Source organism: Plasmodium gonderi, assembly GCF_002157705.1.
Source record: "Plasmodium gonderi DNA, contig: Chr12, whole genome shotgun sequence".
Lineage (NCBI taxonomy): Eukaryota > Apicomplexa > Aconoidasida > Haemosporida > Plasmodiidae > Plasmodium > Plasmodium gonderi.
The window spans coordinates 2,381,707-2,396,064 of NW_021628937.1; the positions used below are offsets into that span (position 1 = coordinate 2,381,707).

The 14,358-nt window shown below is 29.2% G+C and overlaps 3 protein-coding genes across 3 annotated transcripts; 1 reads left to right on the forward strand and 2 right to left on the reverse strand.

Moving 5' to 3' along the window:
* Nucleotides 1-1,463: 1,463 nt before the first annotated feature.
* On the forward strand, nt 1,464-2,531 carry PGO_124970 (exonuclease V, mitochondrial; the record flags this gene model as incomplete). The annotated part of the gene is made up of 1 exon (XM_028689287.1): nt 1,464-2,531. One exon carries the CDS (start codon nt 1,464-1,466, stop codon nt 2,529-2,531), a length of 1,068 nt encoding a protein of 355 aa, XP_028545088.1.
* A 778-nt stretch (nt 2,532-3,309) lies between these two features.
* On the reverse strand, nt 3,310-7,302 carry PGO_124980 (hypothetical protein, conserved; the record flags this gene model as incomplete). The annotated part of the gene is made up of 1 exon (XM_028689288.1): nt 3,310-7,302. One exon carries the CDS (start codon nt 7,300-7,302, stop codon nt 3,310-3,312), a length of 3,993 nt encoding a protein of 1,330 aa, XP_028545089.1.
* Nucleotides 7,303-8,740: 1,438 nt separating this feature from the next.
* PGO_124990 (spindle assembly abnormal protein 4) lies at nt 8,741-13,804 on the reverse strand (the record flags this gene model as incomplete). Its single annotated transcript, XM_028689289.1, has 4 exons — nt 8,741-8,763; nt 9,026-9,144; nt 9,308-9,372; nt 9,569-13,804. 4 exons carry the CDS (start codon nt 13,802-13,804, stop codon nt 8,741-8,743), a joined length of 4,443 nt encoding a protein of 1,480 aa, XP_028545090.1.
* Between the last annotated feature and the right edge of the window lie 554 nt (nt 13,805-14,358).

A 14,358-nucleotide genomic window follows, 5' to 3' on the forward strand; every position in this document is an offset into this window, starting at 1 on the left:
ATCAATATAAGAGCTATAATTATGGTGTATTATTACCCTTGCTTGGAAGTACAAAAATCTGTGATGTGCGATATTTTTCTTGTCAAGGAGGAGTATCAACTGTTTGTAAACCTTCGTATGTCTACATGTCGTGCTGCATATATATTATTATACATCATCCCTTCATGCTTTTGTGGAAGTAGTTGCAATATGCTGAATAATTTGCATTCGAGTAAAACTCATCCATGTATATGTTTATATAAGTGCATGCGGATTATATATATATGATTTTGCAAAAAAAAAAAAACAGTTTGTCGTCTTTTTGCATTTTTTCAAAAACAATATTCAGGTAATTTACAAAGGAAATCCAGTCAACAGTTATAATAACATTAATAACATACTCCTCGTAATAAAACCGTGTGTCATATGAGAAAAATTTAAAGTGTCCTTCGTAATTGTTATGAGCGTCTTTTATTTTATTTTATTTATTATTATTATTTTTTTTTTTTTTTATCCCCTGTTATGACACATTTCTTAGGGCAGGAAATTTTCTTTTTCTGTGCAAATCCCTTACGCTTTTAATGAATATACAAGTGCACAAAACAGATTCTCCTTATTAATCCAATTGACTTATTACTTAGGGGTAAAATATATATATGTATTCTTTATTTTATTATTGACTAGTTTGTGTTATTTTATTTTATATGTGTATTAAAACATGATCGAGGGTTTTTTTTTTTTTTTTTCCTCCTTAAAATCACACACCTCTTTTTTTTTTTTTTTGTGGAGGGTACAAAAGTGTCATATACAATTGAAAAATATTCCGTATGCTTTGCTTAACATGAATATGTAAAATCTTTTGTTTCCATAAAATACAGGAATGCTATTTTTATGTTTTGTCACAAGTCCATTTTTGGCTTTGTATGTATACGAGGGCATTTTTTAATTTGTATACATATATATGCTTTAACTATTTTTTTTTTTTTTTTTTTTTTTTTTTTTTTGAAATTAAGTTTTACTCTTTTTTTCAAGCTCTTTAAATTTTTCATACCTACGTGTAGTTGCCCCTCACACACACAAATACAGACACGCAGCTAGGAAATGACAAAGCCACTCTTTTCTAACCCTTTTGGTTCAGTTCACTGACTCTTAATACGTCTAACGCTTCTAACAGAGCTAAAACTTGTACCCTTTCTAAAACTACAAACACGCCTGATATTTATAGGTGTTAGGTACATGAACAGGTAACGTGACGCATTTGTCTATGTGGGAATACTGATCAGCATTTCATATATATCATTTGGAATAATTTTTGTGTTAAAGACAATTCTGGGGAATTTCGATTTATATTCGCTGAGACGGTGCATTTTGGCTGCAATATCTACTGGATCGACTAAAAGTAGAGTGCACGGTGAACCCATTTCAATATTACTTTCATTGTCATTTTTTTTTTTTCCTACGTTACCTCTGCTTGTACAGGAACAATGCTCACTACATACAATATAATCTGGAAAAAGGAAGAGAATGCAAATATAAAAAGTGAAAAGAAAAGTGAAACTCTGAATGAACGAGAAATTGGGAACGAACAAAATGATAGAGTAGTATCCCCCATTTCAGACTTTGAAGAATTAATAAATGACGTAGAAGATTTATTAGAAGAAGAGCAAATTAACGAAACAGAAAAGTTATATAAAGAATCTAAATCACCAAACGAAAAATTTAATAAAAAAAATAAACTAAGCATAACGGATTTATCTGCTCAACTATGGTGTGAACAACAATTAGAATTAGTATTAACTACAGGGAAAAGAAGAGAAACAGAAGCAATGAGATTAGGTATAGAAAGACATGAAGTTTTAGAAAAAGCAGATCATCTAATAATTGACGTAGAGGTAAATACGAGAGAAGAATCATTAGGATATCGTCTACTAAATACAATAACATTGTTGGGTCAGTTATTTGAATATAAAAAGGCAAGAGAAGTATGGGTTTTTGGTGTTATCAGAGGTTATGTATTAAGAGGAATAATTGATGAATTAAGAATTGAATATGATAACGTATCCAGGAGAGAATTTTTAATAATTTCTGATACAAAAACTAGAAAAGAAAAAAAAGAACCAAGTTTAGCTCAGAAAAGAACATCTGCTATACAAGTACAAACATATTGTTTATTATTACAATATTTAAGAAATGGAAAAGCTGATTTTAAAAAGCTATTTGAAATATATGAATGTGATCCCATGTTTGAATTTACTGCTATTGATTTGTTAAAATATAAAAACTTAGAAAATTTAGGAAAAGCTGTTAATAGTCTTTTTCTTAGATTACCAAAGATTAAGGAAGAAATGGAAATAGTTTATGAACACCAAGGCGTGGAATTTTCTAGAAATCACATCCCATATTTTTACCATTCTACATTATATACTATTAATATTTTGTTGGACTACTGGGATGGCAAGCGTTCTTCTGATGTTGTAGAAAATTCGGACAAGTGGAAATGCAAGTTCTGTGATTTCGTCAAAAATTGCGTCAGATGTCCGCTCGATACCTGACCACAGAAGCCGCCAATAATTCATGAATCAGAAGTGAATAATTGATGTGTAATCAGCAAATAGACAATAAATAGTTAGCGAGTTGCCAATCAAACATATCCCCTACACACATACACCCTTGTAGTCATCTTCCCTGGGGTGTGTGTTTTATTTTCACATATTGGACTCGGATTTATGGTCACACCTTGTCCATAATATAATAAGAATTTATATCAGCATTCCATCTTACTCCCTTCTCTATAACTGTATTTAACCCCAATAAACATTTTTTCAACACAAACCCGATTTTGACCTCTTTGCAGGTAAAAACAAAAAAAAAAAAAAAAAAAAAAAAATACATGAAATATACATTTTGAAAATTAAAGTGTTTATAATAGAAATCGTGTTTTTGTTTAATCATCTACGGAAAAAAAAAAAAAAAAATTAAATAAATAGATAATAAAAAAAAAATAATAAAATAAAATAATTCCTGCGTCATGTGCAAACATTTTGAAAACATTAATTTTTTATTTTAATTTTTATTTGTTTTATTTTTTTCAATAGTGTATTCAAGCAACGAAAAAAAAAAAAGGTGCTATACGTGTGAAGCACGGAAATGAATTAAAAAAAAAAAGAAAAAAAGAATTGAATATATGTTGGTATGGGCATTCCAAAATGGGTCTCCACTTGTTTATCCCACGAGGAACAACAAACTGATCTGTTAAAATAAAAATAATTTAGACAAGGAAAAAAAAAAAAAAAAAAAAAAATATAGGACTGGTGTACATTGGAGAAATAGCTAAAAGTATTTTCTCCTTTGGAACTGCTTCTCCTTGGATGATAACTTTCGTTTTACACAAAGACTTCTTGTTTGTTTCATGTTTGAATTTTTAAATACACAAATACGTTGGTATGCTTTAAAAAAATTCGTAATAGCAGATATTACAATTTTTTTGAAAACATGATCATCCAATTTGGTTAAGAAATAATAAGGGAAAAAATAATAATGCACATACATTTTAAAACATTGATTGTGAAAACAAGTAAAATTTGTGTGCAAATAATTTTTGGAGGGAAAAAAGGTATGAATAAAATTCTCTTTTTTTTCATCATCATCATTTATATAGCAACTTGTGATGTGGTTAAAAATATGTTTGTCTTTTTTTTTGTCCTTGTATGCACTTTCGCTTATCGAATTTGTTACTTGTTGAGTAACATTTTCAAAATAATTTACAAATTTGTCAATTTCTTCATTTGCATATTCTTGGTTAATATCAAATTGAGATGTGCTAATGGTAGAGTTTTTATTATTTTCCTCTTTCTGTATATTATGCAAAATTCTTAAAGTTTCATATGGAATGCATAAATTTTTAAATAAATTCCTGTAATGATGAATGTGATCATCTTTTTTTTTGTTGTTTTTATTCTTTAATTGCTGACTGTTGCTTAACGAGGGCTCTATGACAGTTCTTTTGATCATACATTTATCAACAATTATTTTTTTTACATTTTCCAAAAGATCGTTCATGCTTATTGAACTGTAGGCTGGTGCCTCCTCCTCCTCGTCCTTTCTATCAAGACGATCATCACTTGTAGTTGTAGTAGTAGTAGTTGTCATAGTAGTAGTGGCATTTTTTTCTTCATTATGTTGACTCATTCCAATATCCAAATGTGTGCTATAATTTTCTATTTTTTTAAAAAAATTTTCCGCTTCCTTCATTCCCTCGTCTAGTATGTCGTAACTTAGTTCACTATATATAAATTTATCACTTAATTCATCAATTCTTCTGGTATAAAAATTGAAACTATAACTGTTCTCTTGATCATTGACATTATCATTGTCATTGTGACAACCATCAACCTGAACCTGAGCATCAAATAGATTATTCAAATCCACTGATAGCGCATCTGTATAGTAGAAGTCATTGTATTCATATGAATAATCAAATAGAAGATTTTCTTTACATAAAAAACATTTATTTGCTTCATAATTATTAATATCAAATATTGGTTTTTTCTGTGTATAGTTATTTAATATATAACTAAATAACCTATCTTGTGTATCATTAAAATATTTGTCGTTTTTGAAATTATGACTTATTTTAAAATATTTATCCCTTAAGTAGTACAGAAATACTTCTATAAAGGCACTCGTTTGTAGAAAGAACTTTTCATCGAAGATGTGAAGAAATGATTGCATTATGTTTTTCTGTATTATTAAGTTTTTTTCTTTGTTTTTATATGATTCACAGGTTTCATTATTTGCACAATCTTCCATGGAATAATTTGCTCTCTCATTTTCATCCAACGGATCCTGATCCTCCTCTCTTAGGATCCTTTTCTCGATAATACCTTTGCGTTGGTTGATTTCATCCGGGAATGGATTTAATTCGTAGGATATGGTTCTTTCCTCATTGATAACTTTTGTATCAATGTCATGGATGTCTTTATGCGTGCTGGTTCTTGTTATTTTGAGGAGCGTTCCCATTTGGTCTGCTTCTTTTCCCACTCCTCCAGTATGCATAACACATTTGTTATTGTGCTTTTCATATCTGGTACTCTCAATTTCTCCAAGAGATAAGGGGAAAAAAACCTTCATAGGAGTCAAATGCTTACTTAGGTAAAAATCACCATTTGTACACAAGTTCCAGATATTGTTTTGCACCTCCTGTTTTTCCGCCAATTTGGAATTACTCGTAGCATACTGGTTCATAAAAATATTACCCATCCCTTTGGTAACTGAAATATTTCCATAAGAATTGCTACTATTGGCATGCTGTCGATATATTTCTGTAACAGGTTTAATAAGAAAATTATGTATGCTTCTCCTAGGTATCCAAGAGGGAAATTCATAATTGTTTATATCATTTATCTCTAAGCATTTCATAATGTTTTTATACATTACTTCTCCATCAATATAATTTATGTGGACACTATTATCCTCTGTCACGATGTAATAATTCGACAGATTCACATCATACGTGTTTTGATTTCCATATATAAAATCAAAAAAGTTCATCTCATCTTCGTTTTCCTTGTATTTATCATTATTCATATTATCATTATCAGCGGATGTATCATTTTCATCATTTTCTATATTGTTAAATTTTTTTTTGCTTTTTTTTTCATTTTTCCTCCTTTGTGTATCATTATTCCATTTTGACCAAAAAAAATGGTCGATTTCACTGGAGTTCTTTCTAAAATGGAATAGGTTTTGTGCATTGTTGTCAAAACAAGTGTCCCTTATTTCCTTCATTTTGTGTATCTTTGATGAAATGTAAAAATCAAGGGTTTCTTCTTGGCATCTATCTTGGCTTCTTTCTTTTTTATTACGAACGAATTTATCTACCTTATTCAAATGTGCTTCCAAATTGGAATCTTCAACAAAGGAATGTCTGGCACCTGCATGTTCGGCAGCGTCGTAGGCCCAATCAGCTGTTAATCCAACTGCTTGGTTTACAAAATTTGATTCAGCCTTCTTCTCACCTTTAGAACTTTTTAAAAACGGAAAATCATTCACATTTTCATAATTATTATTCACATTTATGGTCTTCAGTTCAGTATCAAAATTGGAGTTGTAATAGAAGGAGTTACAATTTTTTGTAACATTATTTTCATATACATCCTCAAAAATGGAATAATCTTTACATATAAAAAATTCTATAGGTATACTCATATGATCAAGGTAAATAATTTTCTTTTTATTTCTATTTACACCTGCTTTTTCCATAGTACTACTTGTGTAGTATTTATTTTTTTTATAATGATTCTCTAAATGATTTAACTTTTCTAAACTTGTACTAAATCTTATTCCACATGTAAAACATTGAAAACATTTTTCCTTATAATAACTTCTAAAAATTTCCTTTAACGAATGTGCATTGACTCGAAAATCATCAATGTTTGCCATGACTTCTAAATTTTTTTCTTCTTTTTCATTTTCTTTTTGTTCATTTTGTAACTGTGTAACAAATGAAACTAATAACAAAATATCATACATTGACAAGTCGTCAATGTATAATATTTGGTTTGAAACACAATTTAGTACTCTTTTTCCTAAAGTTCTCATTCTTTTATTATATCGAAGATAGCTACATAAATTTTCTTCATTTATTTTCTGTGTATTATTCACATTTCTCCTTCCTTTGGGAAAAATAGTTCCTTTAATTTTTGCGTTCTTTCGTTCCATTTTGAGATTCTTCCACCTGTCTCCTTCATACATCTCTATGCAACGAAAATCTGCTTCATCGGTATCTACTTCACTGGTGTCTATTTCATTACTAGTTACTTCATCTATGTTCACTTCATTTATCTGTTTTTTCTTTATCAAAGCATCATTGGGAAGAGTAACTACACTTTTTCCATAATTGTATAGGCCACTATTCGACCGTTCTGTCGAATTTTCAAAAAAGATATTTCTATCTATAATGTCATTACACTGAATGCTACAGAATTTTTTATTCACATATAAGAGATCATGTTCATCCTTTAAATTATCAGTAAAGAGGGAGTTATATAAATCTTTTAATTCTTTTACTTGATTAATATACTTGTCCATATCTTTAAAATGATCTATACATATATCATTTTCACTTAGTCTTTGTTTCTTCAAAGATTCGAAATTTTCAAATAATGATACTTTAACCCTTTTGTTCATATATATATTATTATACCTACTAATGTTATTATCATCTTCCATCAGTTTTCTTTTTTCTGCCATTAAGAAATTACTATATGGTATGTTGTTTATGCTATTCTTTGTGGAGCATTTGCTCAATATTCCTTCATCCATTTTGTATAACTGTTATGTTAAGATATTATATGGGGAAAAAGAGATGGGAAAAAACGAAGATTTCTTCAAAACTGTACAAAGAAAAATATATTTTGGGAGTTCCCCCATAGATTTCGTTGCCATTATATAGTTCTTAGAAACATGGCTTATATGTTTAATCTACAAAATTTGGATTATCTTTAAATGTAATCCTGGAAAATTGCGAATTTTTTCTTCTCTTTAAATTTTTCCCCTTCGCTTTGGCGTACATGCAAAAAAAAAAAAAAAATTCTACAGAAATGTACATAACTCAGATATAGAGAACATTTTCAAATATGCTTAATTTAAAAGTAGGTATTATATATATTATGGGAGCACAAAAAGGGGTACTTAAAAGGACATAGAACGTTTCCTAACATTTGTATGTGTAAATGGTATATATCGTACACAAAAGTAGATATATGCATCAGAAATGTAAAATGCTTTAATGAGATGACAAAAAAAAGAAAAAAAAAAATGGATGCTGCCATATGTGAAAAAGGAAGGTCCATAAAAAAGTATTAATTTATACATTTTGCTACAACCATTACACTCATGTATATTTTATTTGTAATAACATAGGAAAAGTAAGAGAAAAAAAAAAAAAAAAAAAAAAAAAAAAAAAAGCATCGTTTCTTCAACAGTGCTTTCAAAAAATTTGCCATTATTGTAAAGAAAGGTTTGCCTAAAAATGTTTATTTATCATTTGTCACTGAACTTTCGGTTTGCATTTTAAACAATATTTTTTTTTCACAGAAAATGTATGCACTTTAGAACAAAAATAAAAAGTAAAACAAATAAAAAAAAAAACGTTTTTATTTTTCTCCATTATGTAAAAATGGGGAGACCATGTTTTTTATTTTCACATATATGGGATGGGAAAAACACAGGAACTCCAAAAAATTAAAGACCTTTAAGAGACGTAAACAAACCGTTAAAATGAAAAGTTTTTTAAAAAAAAAAAATAAAATAAAAATAATGTTGAGATGATAAAGTTGATGATGACGATAATGAATTAGCCTATGGCATTTTGAAAAAAAATGGAAAACCAATTTATGAATACTTATGAATACGAAAAAAAGAAAAAAAAAGAAAACATTAATAAATTGTTCAAAATTAAAAAAAAGATTGAATTGATAAGATCTTATACAATTGGGAAATGTATGAGGAAAAAGAAAAAAAAATGTGAGCTTAACAAATAACCGGGTGTGTTGTTTTTTTCCCATTCGGCTTTAAAAAAAAATAAAAAAAAAAAAAAAAAAAAAAAAGAACAGAATGTAACACAAATATAAACTGCATCGTAACAAAAAACAAATTTGTTTCCTACAGTTGACAACGGTCACAAATAAGGAAAGGGATATTGGAGTGTGATGGTCGAAGAAAATATACACATATTATATTTCTCTTGGAAGTGAAGGATCTAATTAATCTTTTTTATTGTTCCTGTGTAATGGATAAAAAGAAGGGGAACGAAAAAAAAAAAAAAAAAAAAAATGTTTCTTCAAAATTTTGTTGTATCATTTGCAGGGTTCTTGTTTCGTCGCGAATTTACTACTCTCACCCTTTTTTTTTTTTTTTTTTTTTTTTTTTTTGGTAACAGAAGAACGTTGTCATTTAAATTTTCGTTACTACACATAAGTGCGAGTTCAGAAACTCTTCACATGTATTCATTTAATAGTACATATTCCCACTTTTAATAAAGTACCGTTACGTAATATGGCATATTCCTCCTTGTTTGGTAGGATTTCCTTCCTTTTTCCATCGCAAAATAAAATTTGTGTGTGACCATCGATGTATTTGCAATCTATTTGGCCATTTGGAAACCTGCCAAAAAAAAAAAACAAACAAAAAAATAAATTGAAATAAAGCAACACATCGTAGGAGAAAATAAAGCATGAGAGGAGAAACTGATACATGGGCTAATTCTTAGAACAACAGATGGATGCACAAAAACTCAGTTAATAAATTCCTTTCTCTCTGTTTATACTTATTCAGCTGACACTTATTAGGTATGTTCACTTGATATATGCCTTTATTGACAAATCGAAATAGCTAAAAAAAGGGGGGAGATATTGTAATAAATGCAGTTTGGAAATGTATTCCTTTGCATTAATGTATAGAGGCGTGCACAAAAATCTCACACGTCACCAACACGACGTGAACAAATTAATAGACACATATGAATGTATGCATATGGCATTTTTCCATATTGCACATAAATGAGTGCGAGTGCATCAAAAATTAATACCGTGTATGAATTGGGGAGCTGTGCTCTGTAATCCTTACTGGGGTAAAGGTAAATAGTTAAATTTGAGGGATCGACAATTTTTTTGTTTTTATTTTTTTCAATTATTCTTAAGCCATCTTCAAATAACGTTTCCACCTTTCCATCGATGAATGCCTGTCTATATTTCATTATCTTGGTTGATGAAAACATTGATTCGATTACATTTTCACAACTGTTAAATAATTCATCAAAATTAAAGTTTATTATGAAATCCCAATTTTTGCCAAAAGGGTTTAGGTTGTTAACATTATTAGTTATAGGTCTCTCCGAGCAGGATCTCGGTTCTAAATTATTTTTTTTTGCACAATCATTATCGTACTTATTCTTTTTTCCTATTATTATGTTCCCCTTCATATCATCATTCTGTTTGTTAGAAACATATGTGCCATCTTTCTCATGGCATTCTAACAATGTATTTTTCTTCTCAGCGTGGTTATTATTATTAGTACCATTTTTAGCCCTATTATTTGATGTATCTTCCTTCCCATTTTTTGAAAAATTTGCTGGATAATCATCTTTTATATTTATACCTATCTTGGTTGTTGCCAACATGTTTGAATAGCAATTAATTATCTTGTTGTTTGTTTTATACACTACGGTTTCGTTATCTATGAGATCATGCATTTTGCTTGATGCTTTACCACTGTGAGAATTTACCGTGGCTCTATTTGGTTCGCCATATCTTATGATTGAATTTTCGATGGGTATTTCTCCATTCAATTTGTCCACCATTGTTCCTAAATCTAATTCCTTTTTATTCTTCTCATTCTTAGTGTAGTACTTTGTGTAGTCATTTAAAAAGGTGGAACTGATTAGCTCTTCATGAAGGTCATTCTTTCCTTTCTCATCGAACATGAAACCACTATTGTATGACAAATTCTCATTTATTTTAGGGGAGTTATCAAAAAAATACTCTTTGTAATGTTTATTATGTTCATTCGTAGTATTGCTATAAATGTCTTCCTCATTATATATTTTGTCCTTACACTGTAGGTTTCTATTTCTCTGAATTATGGACTTCATTTTTTTCAAATTTTTATCTATAAATGTGTTGTTATTTTCGTTAGATCGTGCATTTTTCATATCATTTTTATGAACAAATAAATTATCAAGAGTACTTTTTTTTTCTTTTTTTTTTATGTCTTTCCATTTTTCTACACATGGATCGCTTCCCCTTTGGACATGTTTGTATATTTTGTTATTATTGCTACTTGAGCTTTGATCAATTAGGTCTATATTATTTAGCGTATTTTTATTTTGAATATTTGATATTTTCTTTACTTTGTTAGAATTTTCTGAGCAATCAGAAAAATGCAAAGAATTTTTCATATCCTCATTTTTTGTTGTCTTCTCTTGAATTACATTTGTTGCTAATTTCATAATAGTTTTTTGCTGATAATTTTCTAATTTGCTTCTATACTCATCTGATATTTTTAACTCGGTTTTAAGCTTTTCATTTTCAATTTGTAAAGATTCCACTTGTTTTTTTAATTTGTCGACAACTATTTTATGTTGTCTTTTTTCTGCTGTAATTTTCTCTTCAAGTTCTTTAATTTTATTTTTAAACATTGCAATTTCGTTTGTTAGCTTTCTTTTATTCATTATAATATTTCTCTGTTTATCTATCTCATTTTCTATTCTCTTCTTTTCCTTGTTCCATTTTTTTTTTTCTTCTTCTATAGTTTTCTTCATTATTTTTTTTTCTTCATCTATTTTGTTTTTCATTTCTTCTCGCTCTAGTTCCATTTCTGCACTTTTAGCAATTAATTCGTATTCTAATTTTTTAACTTTATCTTGTTCTTTTTCTAGTTTGTAAATTTGGTTAGTTAGTTCCTTCCCCAACTCCTTTAGTCTATCATTGCTCTTGTGGTCATCCTGCTCAATTGAAGGGTCTCTTTTCTCTCTTTCTTCTTTGTTCATATACTTCATCCTCCCTGTACTACTTCCCTCTTCTTCATTCTTCTTATTTGATTTTTTGATTTTATCTTTTATAGTTGGAACGATTCCATTTTTGCTTATAACTCCATTTTTGCTTACAACGCCCTTTTTATTTACTACAACCTTTTTGCTTGCAACTCCCTTTTTTCCCTTTGATTTGTCAGTTTCTTCCCACGAGTCTTCATCATTTAGATCAATGCATATATCGGTGCTGTCATTACTGTTACATGTAGCATGCGTATTTGCATTATCCTTAACTCTTTCCTTACTTATCGAAATAAAATCGCTATCTGAGCTGCTATTCACAAAATCCTCATTTTTTATTTGCTTCTTTTGGGAATATCTCTGAGTATTTTTTTGGTCTACAAGCATGCTTTTAAAAGATTTGCTGTCATTATTACTATCGCTCCTATCGCTTCTACCACTTCTACCACTTCTACCACTTCTACCACTTCTACCACTTCTACCACTTCTACCACTTCTACCACTTCTACCACTTCTACCACTTCTACCACTTCTATCACTTCTACCACTTCTATCACTTCTATCACTTCTACCACTTCTACCACTTCTACCACTTCCATCCCTGTCATTTTTGTTATCGACTTTCCTTTTTCGAAACCCTGTTGTGTTGTCACCTTTCGGTAGTTGCTTCATTTGACCATTCTGTCCTCTTGCGTTTTTCTTAATGTTATTTATTGATCTCACAGTAGTATTTATTTGTTCATATGTCATGTCATTGTTCTTGTTTTCATTGTCTACTGACCTTTTGATTGAATCCTTGCCATGGTCATCTTTACCGTTTTCCTTGCTGCTCTGATAACTGCATTTCGCAGATGTGTTATGACTATCCATTTTATTAATTTTTCCGATTTGGTTACTATCACGGGAGAGGTAACCGTACGCGCTGGTTTTTAAACTATCTTCACATATATTTTTATTAATAACATTGTCATCCTTACTATGAAGAACAATTGTTTTTTTTTTTTTCACATGAATGTTAGGAGTATTTAAACTAATGTTGCTATTATCATTTGAAAAATTGTAATTGTGTGAGTTGTTTAAGGACGCCTCACCAATGATATTGCTATTATTATCTATAAATTTATCATTTTGCATTATGTTCTTATTAGTCCCAATTTTTACTGCATTAACACATGCATCTTCCTTTCCATACGAGCAATTTATTTCATCATTTATATCTTCAATTTTTCTTCTCATTTTATATTTTGCATTTCTACTTGCTACCCCATCCTCTAAGTTATCATGTCTTTTAAAATAATGCACGCCTTTGCTACTTTTTTCAGATTCGCTAATATCCAGTTGTTCTTTTAAAAAGGTAGAAAAATGGCTATCTCCTTTTAAATCATACTCCTTTTCGCTATCATCATTTCGACTCTTCATAATAGAGCTATTTCCATTGCTGTTATTATAAGCAAAGTTGTCATATTTTTCATTTTCGAATGTTTCTTTATAATCTTTATAGTTGCTATGTTTACTATGGTGAAATGTGCTACTATCCTGATGACTAGTACCACATTCATTTGTAAAATTGTCATAATCACCATAATGGGCATGATCGTCATAATCTCCATAATCGCCATCGTTGCTATTTATTTTATCCCACAATTCCATAGATGATTTGTTCAAATTAAATAAATTACCTGAAGGATCTTCCATATTGTCTGATTCGTTGTTACTACTCATGAATTCTAATTTTTGCAAAAATTCTTCATTATCACTTCTTTTGCAAAGGTTTCCTTCATATGAGTAATTGTCATCCTTTTCATCATTTGGGGAATTTTCTAACTCTTTATAAATATCTTTAAATAAATATAGTTCTTGGTCTGTTTTTTTGCTTTCTCTTAATTTGTTGCTAATTTGACCATCAGTGTGTTCATCATCCATTTCATCAGCTAGATTCTTTAACAACTCTTTAGGTTCATTTTGATGATTTCCCCCCTCCTCAATTGCTTCATTAATGTTTAAATTGATGCTATCTTTGTCTTCCTTGTATGGTTTTAGATTATTTATTACATACACATCGCTGCTGTTTGATTGTACTTGTTCAGAATTAATAATTTTTGATTTATCATCTGTGCAGAAAAATATACTCTGTTTTGACTCTTCTTTACTTAGTTTTTTTTTTATATTTTTCTCTAGGCTCTGGGTATATTCTAGTTCCTCAAATGTATCATGTGTCCAATTCTCCTCATGTACATCATAATAGTCATCGAAATCTTCATTACGTTTTCGCATTTTTTTTTTATTTTATATTTTTTTCTCCTTGTATGTTTAACTGTAGACTCAACCAGGGGTGGTGTGTGTACACTTGTGCTGCTTAAAACATATGGATACGCATGTGTAAAGTGTTAGCTACAAGTACAAACATTCAAAAGATAAGAAACTATTCAATAATGTTTTCCTTTTTCATGGACCCTTTTCTTATTCTTAATCCTTTTTAACAAATACTTTAAGAGGATACATATTTTATTCCAGGTAATTTTACAAGTTTCTCCTTAACTCATTATTCAGCTTTGTAGTGTTGGGTTGTATTTTATTTTATTTTTTCTTCTTTATGTTTCAATTTGTTTTGTTTCTTACACTTTGTTTAACTAGCTCTTCATCTTTTTTCTATGCCTCCCTTTCGTTTCATTTTACATTATATATATATATATATATATATATATATATATATATACATATATGTGTATATATTTTTTTATATTCGTTAAATATGTCACAAAATAGTAATACAGAACTTTTTTCCTTCTTTTCATAACAGAGACAAGATTAATCAAAATAGACGACAA